At 40.3% G+C, this 27095-nt stretch overlaps 1 protein-coding gene across 3 annotated transcripts in view; it reads right to left on the bottom strand.

Moving 5' to 3' along the window:
* The window catches only part of Prkd1 (protein kinase D1), a 290895-nt gene that overhangs the window by 1694 nt on the left and 262106 nt on the right, over nucleotides 1–27095 (bottom strand). For all 3 annotated transcript variants that reach the window (XM_026782292.1, XM_026782289.1, XM_026782294.1), the window contains 4 exons: nucleotides 25224–25385; nucleotides 24551–24649; nucleotides 23411–23678; nucleotides 330–415 (listed from right to left, as the gene is read on the bottom strand). In XM_026782292.1, coding sequence (XP_026638093.1) covers nucleotides 330–415; nucleotides 23411–23678; nucleotides 24551–24649; nucleotides 25224–25385 — 615 coding nt within the window. The remainder of the gene's footprint in view (nucleotides 1–329; nucleotides 416–23410; nucleotides 23679–24550; nucleotides 24650–25223; nucleotides 25386–27095) is intronic.

Genomic DNA, 27095 nt, shown 5'->3' with positions numbered 1-27095 from the left:
GGGACAATCATCAGGACTAAGCATACAAATGCATTTCAAATCTGGTCCTCTGAGTTCTGTAATGACCTTAATATTTTGTGGGAGGGGCAAATAGAACTCTGTGCATATGTTTGCTACCTGTGTGTCTTCATCAAATTTTCCTGGTACAAAAAGAGATTTAGAAACGCTAAACTGTAATTAAATCCCAAGAAACACACACATTTTGGAAAAAAAATTGTTAGGATAATTATACCTGTACAAACATGACAAAAGATTTCTACAGTTAATATCAAAATCTAGTAAATAATTGGAAGCACAACCAAGTAAGAAAATCCATGGGTGACTTTTACCTGCAGCCAAGGGTGACTCAAGGTTTTATCCACGCTGTAGCGCTTTCTCATTTTCACTTGCAGCAAATTATTGATAAGATCAATGGCTGAAATTAATCATCATTAAAAATAGTTAACAATTATGGAATTAATATATAATTTGCTTAGAGCCTCTAGCACATTTGCTATCATACAGATGTAAATATGTTACATATTACATAAGTAATGGCACAGTGGTAATAATAAACCTGAAACCAATTACTTGAGAATTCTAAATCTCAGTCTTTACTTTTTTTTTTGAGTAAGAAAAGTAAATGAAGTTAGAATTAATGGGCAGAATATTCAAATCTACTGCACAATGTGAATTGTTAATTTGTGTACTCTAATTTTTCCAGTGTAGGAATTTTATTTTAATATATGGAATTTTAAATGTCTTAAGCAAATATGATTAGACTATTATTCAGAAGACAAAATTGCTCATTTTGTTATAAAATGCATCCAATATTTGAATACATATAAAGAGAATTGCAGGTTTTAATTGGCTGGGTGTGGTAGCAGAATTGGTAAAAATTCAAGGCTTGACAAAGTTAGAGTATAAGACTCTGTTCTTAAACAAATACAAAAGAAAAGAAAGAATAAAAAAGTTGATGAAACTGTAGATACATGGCTATAATTTATTCTAGAAAAAATATAGCAAAGAAAAATAGTTCCAATATTGTATTGTCCATCAAGTTTTCCTTTGGCTCTAATATTTATAGACACGGAAGGGCTACACAATCAACACTAACGTTTTGATTAGGGAAATGAAACTCATCAGCACACACGTAGAGGCCATCTCTGCCTAAGAAGCCTGCCGTGGTTAGGGTACCTGGGGAAGCAGGGTACTTAGCACGATTTCAGAGTCCAAGCATATGTTTTCTGTGGGCTTTTGAAAGTATAGCTCTCTCACCGTACAGTGTGTTGGGCATGAGCTTTAAACATCCATTCATACGATTTACTCACTGGTGAGTAAAGTGCTCCTTCCATTCTGGCTGCTGTGAAGTCACAGAGTAAAAATGGAGGACAAGGGGAGAAGGGGCGAGTGCGCGTGCTACGGCAAGCATGCGGCAGCATTACACCTCCCCAAGCACCGCAGGGCATAAGTACACGTTATTAATTCACTCATTCTGCTTTGAATTCTATAATTAGTTAGGTGGGAGTACAGTAACTCAACAAAGAATCTGGTTTGTGCCCAAATGGGCCCCAGCAGTGAACCACACGGCCTAATGGGTAAGGAGAGACCTGGCAGAGGAGAAACGAGAGAGTCTACAGGGAAATGGAAAATGTGAAGATGGAAAAATTGTTCTGAATGGGGCACATGATCCCCGGCCTGCCTGCCACAGTCTCCTTGTGGCCTGAATAAGCACAGAAAATCAACGAGGTACTTTTAGGCTACAAGAGAAAAGTAGTAGGTTTGTGTGTGGAACTGATGTATTCTTGTGGCTCTTAAGAAAAATAAGTTCGTTTCTGATCTTGAGGGCATCGCTTATTTATCACAGCCTTGGGGACTCGCGAACAATTTCATTAATCACGTTCCATACAATGGAGCATCAACTGCATGATGCAAAATGCCTTTCGATAAATCCATTGCTTATTATTAATGGCCAGTTTTATTTACACAAGGCATTCTTCATATGACCTAGAAGGAAAAGACTGTATCCCTAAAACTGTTTAATCCATGAAATGCAGTTTTTATCTTTATTTTTTTTGAAACAGGGTTTCTCTGTAGCTTTGGTGCATGTCCTGGAACTAGCTCTTGTAGACCAGGTTGGTCTCGAACTTACGGAGATCCGCCTGCCTTGCCTCCCAAATGCTGGGATTAAAGGTGTGCACCACTACCGCCCAGCTTTGATCTCTAATCTTAATGGAAAAGGAAACGGCCCTTACTGAAAATTTACAACTTGGTCAAAGTGAGGGATGTTAGAGGCAATGGTGCTGAAGTTGTAAACCAGAGGCCCGGCTTCAAAGGCTGTGCTGTTAAACTATATGGCACACAGAAGCTGTATCACACTGTAAATGCATTGACAGATACTGTCAGCATTGAACACATTTCTAATTGTTTTCTAATTGTGAATAATAAATTCTTCACTGTGTTCCCAGCACTCATTTGTATATTGAATCCAGGTCTTCTTGTGTTTCTTCTCATTGCAGCACACAGTTCAGCCCTCGAAGAATACTCAGAGATAGGATCTTCTTTTGTCCGTTTTTTTTTTTTACCCTTCTGCACCGAATAGGCACATTTGCTATGTGTTAATTCCATTATCAGAACATTTTTTGGACAAAGCACAGAACTTTAAACACGAAACTTTCTGGCCATATTCTAAACCACACTACCAGGGCTCTTTACTATTTATTGAACACATTTTTCCTACTAGGATGTTCCCATCTAGTTCATACTTCATTATATCCAACAGGCTGTAATAGGAGTGGAGAGACTGGTTTTTATGTCAACTTGAAACAAGCTAGAGTAGAGCCTTGGTTGAGGAAATGCCTTGATGACATCCAGTTGTAAGGTATTTTCTCATTTAGTGATCAGTGGGGGAGGGCCCAGGCCATGGTGGCTGGTGCCATCCATGGGTGGTTGATTCTTGGTTCTATAAGAAGGTGGGTTAAGCAAGCTGGTAAGCAATTACCCTCCATGGCTTCTGCATCGGCTCCTGCTTCTGGGATCCTGACCTATTTGAGTTTCTGTCCTGACTTCCTCCAGTGATGACCAGCAATGCTGAAGTAAGTATAAGCCAAATAAACCCTCCTCTCCCCAATTTGCTTTTTGGTCATGGTGTTTCATCGTAACAATAGAAACCCTAAGACAAATTCATACCAGAAGCAGGGTATTGCTGTGACAGGCCCGACCATGTTTTGGGAAGCATTGTGGAAGGATTTTGGAACTTTGGGCTTAAAGAACTATTGAGTATTAAGAGCTCAGTGGAATGTTCTTTAGGAACGTGGAAGATAAGAATGTTGAGAGCAATGAAGACGGAGGCCTGGCTTGTGAAATTTTAGAGGGAAGTTTAAAGACTCTATCATGGCAATTTGTTAGTTTGAATTAGAATCCCGTCGTTCTGGTTAGCTGGGGCCGAATTATCAGCTTTGATTACCAAGATACCAAAAATTTGCTTTTTGGGGATATTTGATGCTGGTCAGCTGGAGCTAAGAGATCAAATGTGATTAAGAAGTGACCAGCATCTCTGGAGAAATTTTCTGGGAAGTGTTTCCTGAGAGCACAGAGAAGCTGTAATCCAGGAGTGCCATGGTTGTACCTCATGTTGGCAGCCAAACTTAATGATGTGTAAGAGTCACTCAAGTGATACTGGTTTTGAAGGCATGAAGGGGCCATGGAGAGCAGCTGAGTTTCAGCACTGTGAGAGCCGCTGGTGAAGGTGCTGCCTCAGGACTGAAGGGGGTCGTGCAAAGAAGTTGAGGTTTGGCACTGTGAAGACAGCCTATGAGAGGCTATTGGTGAAAGTGCAGTCCAGTTGCAGCAGAAGACCCCAGTGTCTTGGCAATGCCAGTGCCATGGGCACCTAGAGCAACAGCAGCAGCAGTGGAGTGGAGCCTGTCAGAGCCCAGAGGACAAGCTGTGTGTGCTGCAGAGGGCAGAGCTGGAGCAGTGACCCAAGCCCTGCGGAGGAGTCTAGAAGATCATGAGTGGACCCGAGATCATTGAACATTGAGTTTAAACAGTTGGAGTTTAGTTTTACTTAGATGAGATTTGTGATGGTGCCCTGGTTCATCCCTCTTGAAGATGTATCCAAATTAATTTTGATTTTTTAAAGGAGATGAAAGACTTGAACTTTTTAAAGAGACTGGATATTTTTAAAGAGACTGAAAATTTAAAGTAGATTTTGGGGTGAATAAGAAAGGAATGGATGTGGCTTAATAGTGACGTATTTGTGTGTCAAGTTGACCAGAGATTGGCTGTTTTGGCTGGTTTTGTGTGTCAACTCGACACAAGATAGAGTCATCAGAGGAAAAAGCCTCAGTTGAGCAAATGCCTCCATGACATCCAGCTATAAGGCATTTTCTCATTTAGTGATCAGTGGGGGAGGGCACAGCCCATGGTTGGTAATGCCATCCATGAGTAGTTTGGTCCTGAGTTTTATAAGGATATGGGCTCAGCAAGCCATAGGAAACAATCCAGTAAACGGCACCCCTTCATGACCTCTGCATCAGCGCCTGCCTCCGGTATCCTGCCCTGTTTGATTAACTATCCTGGCTTATATCAGAGAGGAATAACCATGCTGAGAACAGTGTAAGCAAAATCAACCCTTTCCTCCCCAGCTTGCTTTTTTGGTCATGGTGTTTTGTCACAGCAATAGAAACCCTAACTAAGCCAAGGAGGTTTTCCATCCACAAAAATGCCATATTGTGATCAAGACATATTTGCTACTGATGATACGCTATTGATCTGGCAATCCCACATAGAAAGAAAGTAGCTATTCTGGTACAGATCTCTGGTACAAAGAATTCTGACAAATACTGACTTTAAGTCACTTCCTCTAAGGATCATAAGTGTCCGAAAACATCTACTTAGTCATTCATTATGGGGATATCTCAGAAATAAAGTCTTCTTATTAGATGACTTCTGAACTGACACTACTTTTGTGAAATTCAGGCAACTGTAGCTCATCTTACACACCTCAGTATTGCTCCCACTTCAACGTCAGATCATCCAAAGGGACGCTAGCCATAGAACACACTGGTTAGCTTCTTAAAAGATTCAGAATATCTACCTTTCATCTGCTACTGAGAGCTCTTAAGGCTACTTCCATGTCTTCCATGTTCCAGGTTCTAGTACCCAGAAGGCACTGCTGTGAATACTGCACCAGAAGTAAAGGACTAGGAGAAGGAGAGGAAATGGAAGAGATGAAACAGAAACTCAGTGAGAATGATCCCCAGAGAGAAGGAAAAAGACTAGTGTGGTCTAGTTCCAGTTGTCAGTCTGAAAAAAGATTCAGAATGCTAACATCCAAAACATTTGGTTTTTTTTGTTTGTTTTTGTATGTGGGTGACCTCACTCAGAATGATTGTTTCGAACTCTATCCATTTACCTACAAACTTCATTCTTAAAAATTCCCTGTGTAAGTGTACTACACTTTCATTATCTATTCATCACTTGATTTACTTCAAGGCGATATCCAATTTCTAGATATAATGACAAGAGCAGCAGCGAACATGGATGGGCAAGTATCTCAGTAGAAAGATGTTAGCGTTAAGTTTTAAATCTGAGTGTTTAAATCTGAATAACCAAGTGGTTAAGAGGGGAAGAGAATTCCTCTAATATTACAGGAAATAGAATATAGTATTATGGAGAGATAAAGAAGAAACTAGAATTGGAGAGTTAAATCGGGAAAGAAATGGAAGGGCAGGATAAAGGAGGGAATATAGGAAAGGACAACTAATGCTAAAGGCCTTTTGAAAAGCCATATGAAATCCCACTCCTCTGGAACCTTCCTTAAATGTATACATATGTGAAAGAAATGAAAATGGAATCACATACAGTGGGGGAGAGAATGCCATAACTTGACATTTTATTCCACCATGTAAAACCTCCCCTGTTCAGAATGGGTTATATCTTGTTGAATTGTTGGCCCAACAGATCCATAGGCTCCCTCCCCCTAAACATCACAGGCTATGATGCCAAGGCTACTGGTTGTTCTTCACAAACTGATGACAAATCCTTCTTGCTGAAGATACAACTTACTTATGTCATCCAATGTAAAGAGCTCGAGCTGGAGTTGAACTAGAAGCTTCACTCCTATTGAGTAGCATTTGTGGTGTTGAAAAGTATCTGCATGCTACTGGAGGGGAAAAGTAATTATCAACAAGATTCAGTTACAAACCCTGGGTGCAACCTACAGCGGTGACTTGCCTGCAAGATATATTGGCACAATAATGGCACAAATGTTACATTAGATACCAATAATTTTTTACTGGACTTAACGCCAGTTCCATGAGATAAAAATCCATACCTGAAACTTCTAAAGTGGCCATGAACCTGAGAGTCAATAGGTCATGAGCTCTCAGTGAAATTCTACGATTTTTCTGTTAAAGGAACATAGCAATAAAATAACTACTAATGATATAACCTGAATCCCAGTGATCAGTGCATCACTCAGCCCTCACAGGAGAGGTTTACTTTTTTGAAGTACACTGTAATTAACATAGAGGCCCACAGCTGGACAGCGTGTAAAGACTGGGAGACTTTGGAGCAGTCAGCCCTAAATGGGATGTCTTTATAACACCCTTCTGCTCAAGGCTCTAAGATCTACATGGAAGAAGAGGTAGAAAGGTTATAAGAGAGAAAGAAGATAGATTATTCCAAGGAAGCAGTATCTTCCATAAACAACAGGACTGATGCCCATATGAACACACAGAGACTGTGGCAGCATGCACGGGACCTGCACATGTTTAAACCCGACAAATCCCTGCATCAAGGGGATGTGAAGACAAACTTTCATCCCTAATCAAGAAGGTATTTGCAATTGATACCTTCTGGAAAAGAGAAAGTCAGTTTTCTCCAATAAAGTGTTACGGAGTATATCAATCACACTCCAGGACAGAACCCATGCCTAGGAGTGGTTGGTCAACATAAAACAGATCCCATGTTTTTCTTTGGTTGGTTGGTTGTTATTCTTTTTATTTGTTTGTTTGTTTGTGTGTTTGTGGGATGGTACTTTAATTTTATTTTGTTTTGGCATTTTTGTATTTGAGTTTCAGTTTTTTGGTTACGTTTTTTTATTACAGTCAAATGAAAGAATGTGAGAAAGAACATGAAATTGGATGCGTAGGAAGGTAGGGAGATCCAGCAAAAGCTGGGAGAGGGAAAATATAATAAAAATATGTCACATGAAAAAATAACGAAAAAATTCTGCCTTTTTTCCTAGAAGGAACTTTGTAAGGCATGCCTTTGGAATATGAGGGTGTATGGAGAGAAAATGGGAGAGAGAGAGAGATACAAAAGTAGGCCAGTTTGTGAATTCCACTGAAAAGCAAAGGGAAGGAGAAAGTGAACATGTCCTGTGGCGGGGAAAGTGGGACATGTAAAGGAACAGTAACATGCTGGTACCCAGGTAGCAAAAGAAAGAGCCATGCAGAAACCACAGGGGTCACACAGAGCTCTTTAAGGCTCCAGAACAATAGTGTGACTTGGAAACCTACAAGAAAAGAATACGTGGATATCCTAGACTTTCCTCCATAAAATCACAAGACCAATTATTTAAAACATCTGCCTTTAATGGGGTAGGGAACGCTGTAACAGAGTACTGGCCTTTAAGCCATATGGGGTAATAAGCTCATGCCATTTTCAATAGCTGGATTTCAGCTAGGGTCAAAGCAATGTGAGCCCCCCTCCTCTCTTTACACTTTCTTCCCTTTATTATATCTGCCATAGAAGATTAATAGGGGCAATCTGGGCAGCACCTACTTCTATTTGCCATAAATATGACTGCATTGTTAACATTACTTTCCATCCATCCCATCCTATTCATTCTGGGAGTCAGTCCTGATTCTATTCTGGCAATTTTGCTCCTTTTATCCATAAGCTCAGTTCTATTAAGAGTCAAATATCAGCTAGTCTCTTAAGCAGCCACAATTGAACAATGTGCAGAGTTTTTTTTTTTTTCAGTTTCTTTCCTTATGGAAACATTGTCAACAACTGTATGACATAAGTTTCAAATTTTACACTTCTTCATGATCAAAGATTTTGGTTCTTGTAAAAACGTCTATGGGCATACATTAATGTTCTCCTATAAACTGAAAAAATATTTCTTATATCTTTTCTGTTGTTGCTATAATTTCTTGGCTTGCAATTTGCTGCCCAGTAATTTTTTCTCATTTCTCTGTTACACGAGAGATTTAAAATATCAGTAAAATTTTACCACATACTCATTGTTTAACAGAGTGGGTCCTCTGAAGAGAACTAGGAGAGCTAGGGCTCTCTGGAGATCACAGCTAGGCACACACGGATACTCAAGGAAGATGAAGATGAATATGAAGATGCTGAGGGCTTTATACTGAATATGTGAACAAGTGGTCCATGAACAAAGGTACTTAGATTCTATTTTCTTCTGACATCAAAGCACCAAATTAACCTTGAAACTGTTTGAACTACACCGTGGACATTCTGTATTTCAAAGTAAATATCAAATATTTGAATAACATATTTCTTTCTGAGTGTGTACAAGATACAACAGTATTTCTGTGGAAAACCTGAAAGCCTATAAAGCTTGGAAGGCAGCCTGGGAAGAAACTGTTCCTGACACTTGCGTTGCTAGCATGGAAGGCAGCAGCTCTCATCTCCCATCAAAGCCTCTCTCTGTCTTTGATCATGCCCTTTAATCAGTTCAGTGAGTGGTGGTCCTTTCTATTCTCTCCATTAGATTTTAGCTTCTTTGAGGTCAGACAAATGGGATATTCATTTTTTACTAAAATATATAAGTCTCTAAACAAAAGATGCACCTGAACTTTAAGGCATTATTAGAAAACTGCTTAAAAAAAAACACCATCTAAGAAAGTGAAGTATGTAATATATACATATTAGAGTACTACTCAGAAAAAAAAAAAAATGACATCTTGAATTTTGCATGCAAATGGATGGAAATAGAAAACACTAACTTGAGTGAGTTAACCCAGACCCAAAAAGATGAATATGGTATGTACTAACTCATTAGTGGATTCTAGCCATAAACAAAGGACGTTGAGCCTATAGTTCGTGATCCTAGAGAAGCTAAATCACAAGGTGAACCCAAAGAAAAAGATATATAGATCCTCCTGGAAATTAGAAGCAGACAAGTTTGCCAGGCAAAAGTTGGGAGCATGGGGGTGGGGTGGGGTGGGGGGAAGGGGAGAAGAGGAGAAAAAAGGAGAAGGGGAGGATTGGGAGAGCTTGGGGGAGTGGGATGGTTGAGATGGAGGAAGGACGGATATGGGAGCAGGGAAGAAGATATCTTAATTAAGGGAGCCATTTTGGGATTAGCAAGAGGCTTGACTCTAGTGGGGTTCCCAGCTGTCCACGGGGATGTCACCAGCTAGGTCCTTGGGCAGTAGAGGAGAGGATGCCTGAACTGGCCTTGTCCAATAGATAGACTGATGACTATCTTGATTATCACCATAGAACCTTCATTCGCCAATGGATGGAGATAGAGACAGAGACCTACATCTGAGCACTGGACTGAGCTCCCAAGATCCAGTTGAAGAGCAGAAGGAGGGAGAATATGAGCAAGGAAGTCAGGACTGCGAGGGGTTGGTCCACCCACTGAGACAGTGTACCTGATCTAATTGGAGCTCACCAAAGCCAGCTGAACTGGGACTGAACAAGCACATGATCAAACTGGACTCTCTGAATGTGGCTGACAATGGGGGCTGACTGAGAAGCCAATGATAATGGCACTGGGGTTTGTCTCTACTGCATGTACTGGCTTTTTGGGATCCTAGTCTGTTTGGATGCTCACCTTCCTAGGCCAGGATGGAGAGGGGAGGGCCTTGGTCTTCCCACAGGGCAGAAACCCTGACCTCTCTTAGGACTAGAGGGGAAGGGGGAAAAGAAAGGGGGGAGTGGGAGGGAAATGGGAGGAGGGGAGGAAGTAGAAATTTTTAATGGTATTATTTATAAAGCAATAAAAATTAAAGTAAAATAAATTAATTTTTAAAAGCCATCTGGTGGCTTTAATACATTAACCAGACATTTAAGTGGTGTCTTCCTCACGTCTAAGTTTTAACATCTGTATTGTACCCATGGGATGCGTATGGTTTAATTATAAAACGTTTGGATGATGTGGCACCACGGCTAGGTAGAATGTCATGGATCATGGGATCACCACTGACTACTGTCAGAAAATCAGAACAATGCTATGGAAATTTGCAACAGAGTAATTTAGAGCAGGGAAGGGACTTATGACACACAACAGTGCGCATCATTGTTTGCCCAGACATATCACTTTTTATTTTTATGCTTACGATCCTCACATTTTTCTACACCCAAACCATTCTGGTTGATGTTTTTGGATTAGAAAGCAGTTTAGAGAAGCTTTTCTGACGGAGCCACCACCAGATACCCTCTGGCTCTTTCCTTCAAGGCTGCTACACCCCCAACTCCTTTCAGTTCCCTCTGACTGCTGAAGTGTGGTGCTTCTACTTCTCTCCCTCCGCTGGGCTTCATGCTGATGGGAACTTGTGTGTTTATTTTAAAAACCGTTTTGCAACCCTTCGCATTCCAGCTCTCAACCCAGCATGCCGTTGCCCAGCAACACTAACTGGGACGCTCCTCTCAGGGGCTGCAACCAGAGGCTGCCAGCAGCTAACAAGGCCACTGGAAATCATCATCTCACTCGTTCCCGAGTCAATTACCAGAATCCAATGAAGTGTAAGACCTTTCGAGACTCATGTCGATGGCTCTCCTGCTCCCAGTTCTTCCCTCTGCAGAAAGTATTCTATCAATGGTTACTCTTTCCTTCACATTCAATCACATTTTTTCCCCTGGAGATCGGCAACACAATCTCGGAAACTATAAATTGTTTCAACACAAGCATACAGAGGTTATCAAACTCATGCCTGACTGACTCAAAATTTAAGACAGCAACACAAATGTATTTCTGTCATAGCTGGTTCTCTATTTTCTCTGCACACTAAAATCCTTTAAAAAATTATGACTCTAATATGAATACTCAAACCAGAAAAAGGCAAAAATCTTTAGATGAGGAGCATCTAGGTAGGTTTTGGGAGTTTTAGAAGTGCCCTGGGCATTTCTATTACCTTCAGAGCTTGATCTTGGCCGCTAAATTGCTTTGCAGACTTTCACATACCTTTCAATAGAGGTTTGAGGATTTTAAACAGAGGATTCTGGTTTTTAAGCTCTGGGCGGAAGACGATGCTGTGTGTCTGTTCATGGATTCCTGCCAATGCTGGATTACTGGCTTCTAGAACAGATTTTGTGCTCCAAAAGGTTGAAGGTAAAAGAGCATTGAAAGCAGCTAGTAGCTGGGTTACTATTGTCCCGTGGAGCACTGGATAGAAGGATATGAATATAAAGAGAAACACTGAGGAAAGAACCTATTCGGAAGTATATACTGTTTGGTATTTTAGGATCAAGACTTGGAGCGGGGGGCTTTCAAGTTAACTTCTGTGTAGAAAATACTGATAGAAATAGCGGACAATGAGGTCTACTGAGAACTCAAGAACAATGGCAATGGGTTTCTGATCCTACTGCACGCACTGGCTTTGTGGGAGCCTAGGCAGTTTGGATGCTCAACTTGCTAGACCTGGATGGAGGTGGGGGTTCCTTGGACTTCCCACAGGACAGGGAACCCTGATTGCTTTTCGGGCTGAGGAGGGGGGGTCTTAAATGGGAGAGGGGGAGGGAAATGGGAGGCAGTGGCGGGGAAGAGACAGTAAACAATTCATAATAAATAAAAAAAAGAAAAAGTAAGCAAGTTGGATTACACAATGACTACAGTCTGGAGCAGTGGGTGATTCTGGTAAGAAAATATTTCATAGGTATATGAAACAAGGTCTGATGTGGGATTCACCTCTGTATGCTATGAATACCATTGGTTAATAATGAAACCATCTTGGCCTGTGATAGGGCCAAAGAGTAAAGCTAGGTGGGGAAAACTAAACTGAATGCTAGGAAGAAGAAGGCAGAGTTAGAACCCATGGAGCTGCTGCTGGACACAGATATGCTGAAACTCTGCTGATAGACCACAATTTCGTGGCAATGCACAGATTAATGGAGCTGGGTTAAATTAAGATGTAAGAGCTAGCAAATATTAGTTAGAGCTAGTAGGCCAAGCAGTGATTTAAATAATAAAGTTTCTGTGTGGTTATTTTGGGGCTGAGCAGCCAGGAACAAACAAGTGGCCTTACTACAACACTAGATCCTCTATTTGGATCCCATAATCCCCTATCCCCTAACTGCGATGGGACCATGGTCTACATCCTGTCAATTATATTTTAAATAAATGTTGATTAGTCAGTAGCCAGGCAGGAAGTATAGGCAGGACAACCAGGCAGGAAGCAGAGGTGGGGCGAAGAGAACAGTAGAATTCTGAGAAGAGGAAAGCTTATTTAACAGTTGTGACCCCAGATCAGAAGAAGCAAGATGTGACTGCCTCACCAAATAAGGTATGGAGCCACGTGGCTAGCATAGACAAGAATAATGGGCTAATATAAGTTATAAGAGTTAATAAGAAGCCTGAGTTAATAGGACAATCAGTTTATAACTAATGTAGACCTCTGTGTGATTTCTTTGGGACTTAGCAACTGTGGGAACTGGGCAGGATCAGAAAACTTAGTCAACACCTAACTTTTAATTACAGAATTGGGAAATATGGGTTATGAACAACACAGAATTTACAGTCCAAAAATCCACAGTAACTCATTATGATTCAATTTATTGTCTCCAAATCAATTGTTGTGCCATGCTAAAAGTCTTAAAATAAAGGAGATGCTGGCCTCACACTATAATCTTCAATCATCATCACCATCATCATCATTAGCAACAGCAGTATCACTATTGAATACTTTACCATGCAGCACAAGTTGGCTTTCAACATCTGGTCCTCTGGTTCCTAAGTGCTGAGGTAACAGGAATGTGCCACTATGCTGCCAACATTATCCTTAACCAGAGTTGCTGAACCCCAAGGTAGATATGTTCTGAGATTTTGTTTAAAAGCAATGTAAACACAGGAGAGACTGGAGTGCACACGAGGGATGATGAGCCTCCATTCGGAAAAAGGGTGATGATTAGAACCATCTCACTGCTGTGCTGAAGCACGGAGATGCTTCTGGCCATCACATTATTCCCTAAGAAGAATTTGGGCTCCTCTAATCCTGCATGTCCTCTATGACTGGAATAAATTGAGAATATTCTGAATAAATGCTCTGTGAATTGTCATAATCTAGAGCAATACAATGATAAAGATTTTTTAAAATTTTTCTTAAATTATTACTTAATTTGTTTCTACCATATACTTTGTAGTATTCCCTTTAATTATTGTGGATGGAAGCAAACATCAATATTTATCCACTCCTCATCTTTTACTCAGACATCTTCAATACACGTAGAAGACATATTGCAGTTCATCTAGGTTAAAACTTAAGAAGCAAAAATTTCTATTTTAATTTAAGTATTATACAAATATTTTAAGGTTGGTGGACAAATAAACACCCAACTGTGAAGATTTATAATATCACCTGTCCTGATAAAAGTTTTGACCATTTTCTCGCATTGTCATTTATCAGAGAAAAATCATGCTATTCATATTGAACCTGCCTTCCTGAGAAATGAATTCTTTCTTGGTGGGACGGGCTTTCCCATATTACATCACTGAATAGGAAGCATTTTTGTACATAAAAACATAAAACTCACTCAACTGGTGGACAGTTTTTAAAATCATCACATACCATAGGCTCAAAATTGTAAAATTCTCTTTTAATGAAAACAATGAAAGGCTCTTCTAAGAATTAAACATAGTGCCAGAATTTTAAATTGAGATCATTTGAGATGTTAACCCCCCCTCACCATGGAGGTTCTGACCCACGTAATTCACTTCAGTTCATCAATTGTGATTGCATTCCTGGCACCCAGTCAGCATTTTGAAGCAGTTCTCTGGCTGGTCCCAGCACCTTTCCTGCGTGCTGTTATGTCTGACAGTGGTGTTAATATGTTGACAAATCAATCTATTCATTAATATTCAGCAGGCTTGCTGAATCTGCAAGCTCCATAAACTGTTACAACACAGTTTAATTATTAAGATGACAATTGCCGTTCTTTTGTTTCTCAGGCCATTGGATTTCTGGGTCTCGTCTAACCGAAGCTTACATGCACTGAGCTTACTCTTTTTGTTTTGAACAATATGTTGTGAAGGGAGGACCCACAGCTGGTTCCGTTTCATGGCAAAGCACTACTTCTAAAGTGCTTAGCATTCTGGAACGCTGTTGGGTTTTGAAAACATACCATGTGGTGATGGAGCTCGGCTTTTATTTAGCTTTTCTTTGTATTTGTGCTGGCTGTATTTTCCAATTTCTGGGGAAAAACACACTTAGAGCCAATTTTACTTGAACTTATCAAGCTGGAATGGCAAAAACTACTTTAAAATAAAATGTGAATGTCTGGATACATTTAGTGGTATCTGACTGGGTACTTTGGGGTACCATATAATCTATACTGTACAGCTGGGAATTGAGCTCAATTCAGAGGATAAATTAGAACCATGCTTATCAGAGGAAAAAAGAGGCAGCGTATTACTGTTGATGCTCTTAGGGGTCACAAATAGAAGAAATCTGTTGTCACAAAATCATCACAATTTGATAACTAATTAATGTTGCACTAAAGACAAGGTTTGAGATTGGTGTGAGGGTCCTTCTAATATTTATATATATGGAATGTCAAGGCTTCTTCTTTGATCAGAATTCTTGATAATGCCAACTAGTCATGTGACCCTGGATCTGAGCAGCAATAACACTGCAGGTGGCCTGGGAATAGGTGCTCCTTCAGACTTCACCTGTGAACACAGAAAATGATCTTCTGTCTGCAGGGGTCAGGGGCTCCTTGTGAGACAATTTCCCAGACTGCCTCTGCGTTGATTACTGCCTGCTCGCCTCCTTAATGGTATATAAAGGAATATCAAAACTCAAAAGGGGAAAAAAAAGTAATTTCTTCACTGCCCATTACCAACCGTCCTCAAATTTAATGCATGTCTCTAATTGAACACATCAATTTGATGATGGCAATGTACTGCTACTCTGACGAGCACTTTCAGATTCATCGCTGCAGGGATGTCCTTATTCACTTAATGAGGCAAGTTACACAGAAGCAAATTATGTCTCACTTCACCAGCCTTGCAACCCTCTGTGTTTGCTTATCTGTATCACCTTCCTCCTTCTAAGAATAACTCTGGAGAAAGTAAAAGCTGTAAAATCCAATCGTACACGTAAAGGAACCACATAACTCTTGCTATGATTCTGAGCAAATGAGGGGCTATGGGACATTCACACTTGGAAATTCTCCTTTGTAAGGCCATGGCAGGCTTCGATTCTTGGCAGCTTCTGCCTCACCTGCATTGTCTTGATGTGTGTTACAGAGAAGAAAATAGAACCCCAAAGCTTAGTGATATTTGTATTCAAATATTATATGTAGTTTATTTAAAATTTTGAATAACTTTTAGACAATTTGTGGTAGAATTATTACCACCCCCCCAAAAAAAAAACAGTCATCAATTCTTATTTTTAGTTTTTGAGACAGCATTTCTTTGTATAGCCCTGGTTGTCCTGAAATTAGCTCTGTGGACACGCTGGCCCCAAACTCATAGAAATCCACTTGCCTCTGCTCCTGAGTGCTGGGATTAAAGGCCGGATTCTCAACCCTTAATTTGTTCCAGGAAACTTTGTTTGATTATTTTTAGCTTTAGTTTATTTTTAAAAGTCATCACACACACTTAAGAAAAGATTCAAGTCTATAAGGAAAATTAAGAATCAAAATAAAACCCCTTCTCACTGCTTGGAAAACACCTATTTCACCTACTTTTCTACTTACTTCCTAGAAGCGTCTAAAGTCTAAAAGCATTTCTACTATTTCCGAAGGTTTGTTTATTTATTATTTTATGTGTATTAGTGTTTTACAGGCCTGGTACCTAGAGGCCAGAAGAGTGCATCAGAAGCGCTGGAAGCTGAATTGCAGAACTTAGCACCAAACCCAGGCTCTTTGCCAGATCAGCTAGTGCTTTTAAGTGCTGAGCCATCTTTCCAGCCCCCTAAACTTAGATTGTATTCAGGAATCTCTAAACCTGAGCCAGTGCTAGCTAAACTCTGCTCCATGAGAGAAGTTCAGAAGAGAAGATTGAGTCTTCAGAAACTGTTATAGATATTTTATATGCTTGTTACATTTTTATTATATTTTATAAAGTCCTAGTCTGCATGCTTATTAGTTCAAGTGAATCTATCCCTCCATCACAGATATTTCGAGAACATTCTATTTTAGAAATGTGATTCCCTCCATTAAAGGTGATGATCTACCAGCTGGATCTGGTGGCAGGCGCCAAGAATTCCAAAACTCAGGAGGTCAATGCAGAAGGATTGCTGAGAGTTTGAGACTAGGATGCACAGCGAGAGCTAAGCCATCAGTAGCTACATAACACAACTTTATTTCAAGGAAAGCCCCCACAGCAAAAGGCTCATATCATTTCATCTTCCTTGACATTATTGCTTTCCTCCCAATTATTTAAATGTTACATTACATGTACTAGCCATCTTTGTAATTTAGAACAAGCCTGGCACAAATTATGGGCAGGCAAATACTAAGACACACAGGTTTATTAAGTATTGACATTATATGAAACATTTATTCTGAATTCTCTTTTTATTGCATTTATTTAGTGTGTGCGCACATGTGTGTATGCATGTGTATGTGTGTGTGTGAATGTGTGTGAGTGCATGTGCTTGTGCATGTGTGTGAATGTGTGTGAGTGCATGTGCTTGTGTATGTGTGTGTATGTGTGTGAATGTGTGTGAGTGCATGTGCTTGTGCATGTGTGTGTATGTATGTGTGTGTGAATGTGTGTGAGTGCATGTGCTTGTGCATGTGTGGGCAGGTACCACCGAGTACATGTGAAGGTCTGAGGACAACTGGCATGATTTGTCTCTCTCTTCTATGTGGGTCCTGGCGACTGAATTTTGTTTGTTTGATTTGATGACAAATGCCTTTCTCACGGTGGCCCTCTTCATTATCTTTGATTAAATTACATATTAAATGACACACCCATGCACATCACTACATACATGTACTGAGTCAGGATCTCACATGACTCATGCCCCCTTGTCACCTATTCTCCATGACACCGAAGTTCCATTACTCACGTTCTTTTGCACGCTTAGCTTAAAGGTTATCTCAGTCAAGGATGAATATCAATATGTGAATAACTGTATATGTTTATTATTAGTTGATAAACTCAGGCTAATAATCTGCCGCCCACCTAGCCCACAAGCCCTGCTCTCTATACTGGAGTCCATGCCAAGGATAACTTAGTCCATATGGTGCCTCGATTCCTTTTCTCCACATTTCCTGAACTGCCTAAAATCACGTCACACACGTCAGCTTCACTTCTCTGCACATCGTCTTCTGTCATTCTAAGTTTTACTTTTTCTCCCTTTTGAAAAAATGCCCCATTCTCATGTTTTCTATTCATAGTCTTTGTAAGTTGACAAGGATTAAAATATACATGATATTTTAAACATGGCAACTACCTGACAGAAATGATGTGGCTTTGGAGAGACCCTAGGAACAGCAGATGGATTCTGTAACTTTTTTTTTTTATTTGAACATCAAGAAGCACATTCCGTATTTCAGAGGATCCCCACTTCTCAGGTGTCTCAGGGGGATTTGAGCTATATAACAGCAGCTTCGTTCTTAAATGGAACCATGAAACATTTACTTATTTTATTTTTATCCTAGAATTCTTCACCTGCTTATTACCAAGAAATAATTCCCTTTTGTTTTTTCATAACATAATGGGTTTGTTATGTACCTGCATGTGTGTGGGTTGTGGACTTTGATAATACAGAGCATCTCATTAATTTTTCCTGCTTCCCCCTTGGTAGAGGTGAAGTTTTGAGAGTTTAAATTATGAACTTCTTACATTCCAGGAAGAACACGATGAACAGATAAACAGACATCCTCATTTTAATCTACCTCCACTCACTGCTCCATGCCAGAGTTGAAAGTTTGCAGACCACCTAGAGCAAGACCATAAAAGGCTTACAAATAATCAACTATCAGAGATATTCACTGGCGTTTGTTAGACTCTCCTGTCTTACAAACATCCTTGTTTTGACTCTTTGCCAACAACCACCGTACTAGCTCTTGAGTTATGGGCTGGGTCTCGCAGTTTTTCTGACAGTCTTAGTGGTATCCGGGATCATCTTGATGTACTGGATGTAACAAGCACAGAGAAATCTGCATCTTCTCTGTTGTGAAAATTTAAGAACGCAATGGAAGGAGAGACACAGAACTGTTTGTAGCCTCACCTGGACATCTAAAAGTTATTTAGGTGACAGCTAATTTCCCTTTCCATATGATGAAGTAAATTTATCAAATCAAGCCATCATTTAAAGATAGACCATGAGTTCTGGTCCTTCCAAGACAGGACTAAAAGTAACAGAGTGGATATGCTTAGCCCTCACCATAAGCTGGACTGAGCTAAAGCTGGAGGAAATAGTGAGGCCAGGTCTAATTGCCATTGGTAGTGATGGATACATTTGTAATGATAATGACAATCCAGCTTGGAAAAGTGACAAAATGATACACAGCCCCACACATAGACTGTTTTAGAATGGGTTAACATGGTGAACACTCACTCTCTTAGGAAACATCTCCTCTATACAGGTGTTTATCATGACAGTTCATTCTGGGGAACCTCCTTTGTACACATGCACTATTGTGCACACACACACACACACACACACACACACACACACACACACACACACTGTCTCACTCATGAATTCGGGTCTCTCAATTAGGCCAAGAACTCACTGATATGGCTAGTCTAGCTGGCCAGCTTGCTTGGGAGGTCCTGTTTCTGCCTTCAGAGTTCTGGAATTACTGATAGGCCACCCAGCAGAACTTCAGTTCTCACACTTAGATGACAAGGGCTTTATCCCCTGAAACATCTCCCCAGGCTCAGTTACATTTAACTTCACGCTGCTATTTCACTTCAGCTATGGTCTAATGAGTATATGTAGTGGCGCTGTTACAGATAACTACAGTGAAATACATGGACAATACTCAAAAATGCATATGTGATAGATGGATACATGGTCTGGTAATACATGGGTAGATAGACAGACAGGATGAAGAACAGTCTGGAAAACACAGTAAACTTTAAACTAATACAATTCCGTCAATCAATGAATTTCTAGTGCAATCTCATCTAATACAGCATCCCAGGCAGTAATGTATATCAACATATTTTGGTTAGAAAAACCAATGATCTAAAGGAATAAGTTACTGGACAGAAATTAGCATGGTTGTACACGTGACATTGCCAACTCAGTTCTTTATTGTACTATGATGCTATTTTCAGTACCTATAGTGATTATTAAACATTGTGTTGCTTCTCTGGTAAAATAATGAATACCGCAGCAAAAGTAAATACAGCAGAATAAATAAAATGATTACCTAGAGGCTGGGAGTGTTGTGTATAGAAACATCTAACCTAGGGCAGCTAGGTTTTGAAACTGCAACATTCACACAGGTTACTTAACTCTATGTTTATGTCCCTGCACCTTTAAATTAGAGTCTGTAACAGTCCTACTTCAAGATTAGGGATTGATGTATGAATTCATGCATGGTAAGAATGTTGAGCGCTAGGCTCCTTGGCAGAGTCTATTGAAGTGTGAGCTAGTAGTTTGTCTCCATTTCAGTTTGGTAATATGTATGATGTAATTTTCCTAAAATTTTCTCATTTTCCAAACCATGTTTTTTTTCTCTCCCTCTCCTTCTCTCTTTATCTCTCTCACACACATATTCTCTTCACACACACACACACACACACACACACACACACACACACACACACAAAACCAGAGAAACCCTGTTTTTCCTGACACCTGTTAATGTCTTTACATTTGATTTTAGCTTAGCATCTTTTTTTTTTTTCCTGCAGTAGTTTCCTTTCTCTTTCTTGGTTGAGTTGTTCTTATCCACAAGGATAATCTGAGCATTAGAATCGGGCTCCTGGGATGACTGTGTGATTGCTCTGGGACCTGAAAACAGACACTTGTTACCCCATTCAGAGATTGTCTCCATAAATATGCTGACTTCCATTTTGGGACCATGTATAACAGTCAGGAACAGGTAGGCTTGGACATAGTAGGATAGAATTTGCACTACGAGGAAGACAATGTGAGGAGAAAGTTATCGGAGAATAAAGCAGCCTTGAGAGAGGGAAGAACATCACATGTGGATTGCAGGAACCAGATGAACTGAAGGTTACTTTTTACATTTCATAAGTGGGGCTCAATAAAATAATCCTATTTGCTTGTCATAGTTTCTGCTATTGCAACAAGGAAAGTCCTAAGGAGTTCAGAAACAGAAGTTTGCAAAGAGCTTATAAATTTACACAATCCATTTTTGTTTGCCAATGAGGTCAGGTTGTTTAGCTCAGGGTTCTACAATACTCTCCCAATTCACAAGCATGGCTGGGCCCATCCTAGCTTGAAAAGATGCCTCTAAGATTTAATCTCATTCACATTTCAGTACTTCCTGTCCTAGTTAGGGTTACTATTGCTGTGATAAAGCACCATGACCAAAAGCAACTTGGGGAGGAAAGGGTTTATTTCACACACAATTTCATATAATAATTCATCATCAAAAACAGTGAGGGCAGGAACTCAAGCATGTTAGGAACCTGGAGGCAGGAGCTGACACAGAGGTTATGGAAGGGAGCTGCTTACTGGTTGTTCCCCATGGCTTGCTCAACCTCCTTCCTTATAGAGCCCAGGACTACCAACCCAGGGATGGCATCCTTGACAATGGGCTGAGCCCTTCCCCATCCATCACTATTTAAGAAAATTCTCTACAGGCCTGCCTACAGACATGATGGTGGCATTTTCTCAATTAGGTTCCTGCCTCACAGACGACTGTAGCCTGTGCTGACATGAAATTAGGCAGCACACTAACTTATCATGTAGATATCATGACTCCGTTTTCAATGAAGGCAAATGGTGCTTGGTTAGAATGTCAATCTTAACTATATCTCAGATATGAGATTGCTGACCCCTCCGTTTGCTGTTATAACCATGGCACTGGCTGGCTTCTCATTTTGCAATGTCCTGACTTTTCAGCAACTGTGTTGTGGTGCAAAGCACCATGAGTCTCCTCAGCGGTCTATGATAGTTGCACTCACCATGCCAGGCTCCAGTTTTGCTTGTGTGTTTGTCATTTCTGATAGGCTTCAAGTACCCACTAATGGTCCTGCTTCATTTTCTAATCAGGGAATTATCTATTCTCAGTGAGACAGTAGGACAGAATGACATTTTTAACTCTTCAGCTGTTCCTGTGACACAATTCGTTACTCAAGCACGAGTTCATTCAGAGGCAAGGAAACAATCATTTGCCCCCCAGACCCCAGCAAAGCAATAGTACAGTTTTTCTCCAGTCTGGATAGTCCAGAAGGAGGCACAGGCACAGAGGCCAATTTCTTCCCGAGTTGATGCTTAGTCCTTTAGAAGAAGGAAAATTTAATCTTCCTCCTGGGCTGGTATCAGTGTCACCTGGCCTGAGTGGTTGGAAATCTCAGCTTTGCCCAGCCAAATGAAATGGGTGGGTATTCCTTGGTCAAATGCAAATACGTTACACTAGGTGATTTGAGTTACACTCGATAATTTCCTTCGCTAAATGTTACACATGGTCTTCTGCATTCTCCAGGGATGAGCGAGTTCTAGATCTCTTCTCAAGACTCGGTTCTGACCAGCTCAGCCACAGTGAATCTCTCTTCTCTGAATTTGGAGACTGTGACTTTAAATTTAGTTGAAGACTCAAGAAAATACGTGACCATCTTTGCAAATGAATAACTCACTCTGCCATCCACTTTCCATGCTACTGTCACACATTTCTACAGTCTATCCCAAACTGTGTTGTGGGTATAAATTGTGATTTCCTAACTACTGTTTTTACAGCCTCTGCAGCCTATGTTACTATTATCTGTTCCTGTGGATGAGAACAAGGAAGCATCTGACAAGTGTTAGGCATATCTTTCATCTATACTCTGGCAACAGCATCAAGTTATTTTACTGCATAAGAGATATGAAGCGAGAGGGCTCGCCTCCTCTAATTGGCATTATTTCCTGACAAAAGACATAGTCACTGGGAAAGAATGATGATTACACTTTACTTAAGCCTTTCCCTGAATTCTGGATCATTCCTTTGGCATACGCCATAGCTCTTATGTGGGCAGTCCAGATTCCTTTAAGACATATCCATCTGGCTACAATTGACAAGAAAGTGGAGGATGCTAAAGGTTGCTAATAGTAATACCCACAAAAGCTCAATAAAGATTTCTTGCCCTGGCCACTTAACATCATCAGTACCTAAGGGGTGCATCTACTGCATGCAGCTTACCTACGCCCTTCCCACATCTGAACTGGCAAGTTCATGAACAAGTATCAATGTGGGGGCTAGCTGTGGACATGTCATCCTCTTTCAATAGTGGAAATTAGAAGACTTTTGAACGTTGTATCACCCAGAAACTACCAAAGCAGTGTTAGGGATCAACCAAGCATGCTCACACTACTTGTGAGTTCTGGCTCTGCCACTAACTAGTGTAACACGATCTTGGCACCTGGTATCATTTCCTTATATCTTTAGTTTTCATGACACAGGTTTAAAAACAGAACCTATTTTACAGGATTTTTTTTTTGTGAGAATTAAATGAACCCCCAAGTACACTCACCAAAGAACAACTTTCAAAAGCTTGAACTAATTGTTTCCTACGGCCCACCAGTTTCTGACACTGAAACTATGTCTATTCCCTTAAGATAAGAGAAGTACTGATAAACAAGAATATCAGTTAAAATAATGCAAGACTGCCAAGGTATCCTACCCTAAAAGAGTCAGGGCGTACAAGTGGGTTCTCATACTGAACAAAAGCAAAAAGCCCCAACATTTCTAGGAAGTGGCCAAAGAAAAAATTCATTCTCTGCTGTTACACAAAGTAAAGCAGGAGGAATATTAATGGTATGATAATGGAAATGTCAATGTCATAAACTCGTGTTGGTGAGACTTTAGAAGAACATAATCCTGAACCCCGGTGAAGGCTCTCGGCTGTCACAGCAGCACAAACATGTCCAATGTGCACAGACTCTCCAATGTCTAATCTGGCAAACACACATTTTACTAAATGACATTCTGGATTTGGAATTGTGCTACATCTCAATCCACTTTAAAGAAGTTTTGCTTTCACTCCAGTGAACACAACACAATGAGCATTTTTCACTTCAGCGACTAAGAGCCAACTGAGAGCACACACTGAAGATGGAAGCCAATGTCCCCTTTGAAGGGAACGGATTACCTTCAGGAGAAATCTCCTTCCAAGGGTTGGGCGGGTACATGAAGGCTGCATTCTGTATCTGGTCATGAATGTCTTCGTCTTCATTAAAAGGGAAGGTGCCGCTGAGGCTCACATAGATGATGACTCCAACAGACCACATGTCTAGAGAGCGATTATAGCCCTTGTTCCTCAGGACCTCAGGTGCCAGGTAGGCTGGGGTACCCACCACTGACCTTCGGAAAGACTTCTCTCCAATGATCCGGGCAAAACCAAAGTCACAAAGTTTCACCTGTTGACAGTAAGAATTTGCTGAAACAGTGAGCTTGGGTTTTCATTAGTTCAGCTCTACCAGAGGTATTCAGAAATACAGACAACAACAACTACCCCTGGAGGACTAAATGCTACTTTCTACCATCTATCTTTGAAGACAGTAGTTTATGTCACAAGACAAAACTGGTGTTTCATTTAAGAAAGTATCCTGTAAATCTTTTCCTTTCTGCCCCAATATCAAAAGATAACTTTGAGGGTAAGCATGATCAGTTTGGAGCATTGGTTACTAGAGAGGAAAACATGCAAACTGGTAATGATGGCCTTATTTCATGGGCTTATATAAATGAAAAATAAGGAGGAAGGAGGAAGATGGCAGAATTCACAATAACTATCAAAGTTAGCTCTGTATGGGCCAGCAGGTGGGACCTGAAGGTCTCAGCACAGCAAGACCAGACACTCACCCTGACCAAATACTGAAGACATAAGGTCCCTAAAAAGAGGTCCAGCCTTTTCCTACCACTATGTGTAAGAAAGGGAAGCTTGCCCTGGTTGCCAGGCTCAGAGAGCACGCAACATCCCTGGGATCCTAAGATATTGTCAGTGTCAAAGTCATGCTTTCCACACAGGCCTGGAAGCACCTGCTCCAAAGAAGCCCAGCAACGATGGAGAAGCACAGATGAATATCATCAAAATGGCTCTGTGAGAAGGGAGCAACACAGCTATCCAGAAACATAAGGCAACACGGGAATGAAAATACTAAGGGGAGACTTCAAATTCAGTGCTTAAGGGGTAAAAGAATAAAAAAAAAAAAAAAAGGAAGAGGGAGAAAGCTGCTCAGAGCCAGCGAGGCTGTCGAGCTTGCTTTCTGCAGAGAGTGGCTTTTGAACTTGCCTGAGGAAATGGATCGGCTGATGCCAGCAACACATTCTCTGGCTTGAGGTCACAGTGAACGATGTTTTTAAAATGAAGATGCCGCAAAGCCACTAGTATCTATAAAGAAGATCATCAAAATAACTTTATCTCGAGATATTACTAATTCACTTCAAGACGCATAACGAATTTCAAGGTATTACTGAGGTGAACTGCAACATGAATTTGAAAGGCCAAGAGAAGCCCCACATTGACTTGTCAAGGTTCTTTACATTCGAGACACTCAAATCGTCCACAGTTAACATAGCAGATTGCTAAAGATGTTTCCATGGAAGTACCATATTCTTTCATGGCATCAGATAGCCACAAATGCAGGTGTAGACAAAGGAACTCACCACATGGCACAGAAACACTACCTTGAATATCTGCAGTGAACCAGGATTAAGTCACTGTAGTATTAAAATTTCAAGCACAGCTTTAATGCGTGGGTCAGTTTATAAGCTACGAATTTTGTATACTGGACTCTGAATGACATAAACACAACTAAGAAGATATACTCCTCCCTTGTAATCTTTTCTGGTGGTCGTTTAGACTAGAAGCAGAAACCAAACAACAAGGCTAGAGAGCTGTAGTTAAACAGTGGTAACATCTGATATCGAATACTATTTTTTTCTGTCTCTAATTGATTTCTTACCTGAGTAATTAAAAACTTCGTTATGTGTTCTGGCAACCTGCCCTTTTCACTTGACAAGATCATCTCCAGCATGTCTCCATGGAGTTTTTCCATAACAACAAACACTCTTTCAGGCGTCTCAAACATACACTCCAAATTTACAACACCAGGGTGATGAAGGTTCTATTAAAGATAAATAAAGCACTTGAAGAAAATGAGGTTTTTGATACTGTTTGGCAAGCTCGCTGATTACATGAAACTGTTGAAGCTTGGAGAAACCCACACTGAAGATTCTTAACACCTCCATATCCCACATGTGCCGCCTTATATTTTTGAAATTCTAATGTTTCCAAAAACTATATCTTTATTTTCTATGCATAGTGAAGTTATTTCTATACTGAAAAAACTAAGTTTTAGCACAGTGAATTGCTAATTAGGACTTAATTAGACTACCATATTGAGATATGTATAATTTCTTAGGATCATCTCCAATATTAAGCATATTGTCTTAAAAAAGCATATGAGGGCATCTCTATACAATTGATATTTAATGCAGAAGAGATGAATTTCATGTATGGCGTACACATGACTGACCGAAGAAACATCACAGCCAGAATCTGCCAGAGTTGCTCTGTTTCTCAGGCTGATGAAGAAGGCAGAAGCTGCTGCCCAGTGTGAAGATCACTGGGAACAAGGTGAAGTATCCCTGAGCCTTGGTTACTCAGAACGCTACGCTGCACAGAAGACCTTCAGGGCTCTAAAGCATTTCGTAAATACTTCTGCAGTGAAGTAATGGTTAGCCATGGAAGGCTACATTGTGCCTGATGTGTTAGCTGTCTGGGTATTATATTATTCCCTTCTTTGATCTTTAAATTTCAGTGCTGGTCTGGGTCAACAAAAGTCTTTAGCCATTTGGCCTTCACTTTTTTTTTTTTTGTACAAAGAAACAATTCTAACAGCACAAAGCAATGGCATATTTTACCTGCAATTAAGTGAGGAACAATGACAACATCAACATAAAACGTCATGAACAAAAATTAGTAACTCCCACTTCCTGGAAAACCAAACGAAACAACAAGAACGAAGAAAGGCTCACAGCAAAAGCAAGAATCACAGGGGGGTTCTGATGAATTTCAGATTCTTCTGGGTCAGTTCCATGAGGAAAGCTGCTAGGTGCTTTATCGGAGTGTATGATTAACTAGCTCCCTTCCTCTAGTTCATCTACCTGTGCACAGCTGTAGTGTTCTGGGGAGACTGGCTTCCTTAAATATCAAAACCTCTGTCCCAGTGAGGAACAGACACAATGAATAAGAAAAAAAAAGAAGAAGAACAGAAATACACTCGGCTACCTACATGATCTGAATACATGTGTCAATTCCCAAATGCCTCTACATATGCTTTTTTAACATATGTGTTTTTAAGTACCTGAGTTGTTAGTAGTTTAAGAGACCATCCATTAATAGATTCTTTTTCTCCCTTTCCCTATCTAAACCATGGTTTCAACAGACTCATACATGGAGTGGGGTTTATTACAAGTTACATAAACTGGAAACATCTCCCAAATGTCTTAGGTCAAAAGTATGGAACAGACTACTAGGATTTTTCTGTCATCTATTTTGTGGCATGTTAATTGCAACCTTGGGACTCCACAAATGTCCACTATTTAGTATCTTAACAAAAGGACTAAGTGGGATTTTTGCTATTTCCCACACAGGATATTTTGAATAGTTAAACATACAGATATTTTCTTAAAGCAGCATATCCAAGTAAAGGCCATACGTACCCAACTGGCAAAGATAGTTTAGAAAGTCATGTTGTCACCGCCCTTGGCTTTCCTTTGACAACAGCCTACCGCTTCGTACATTTCCCAAAGAATACACTGAGAGACAGCTG

The sequence above is a fragment of the Microtus ochrogaster genome, chromosome 1, assembly GCF_000317375.1.
Source record: "Microtus ochrogaster isolate Prairie Vole_2 chromosome 1, MicOch1.0, whole genome shotgun sequence".
Classification (NCBI taxonomy): Eukaryota; Metazoa; Chordata; class Mammalia; order Rodentia; family Cricetidae; genus Microtus; species Microtus ochrogaster.
This window is presented reverse-complemented; position numbering and strand designations above follow the sequence as displayed.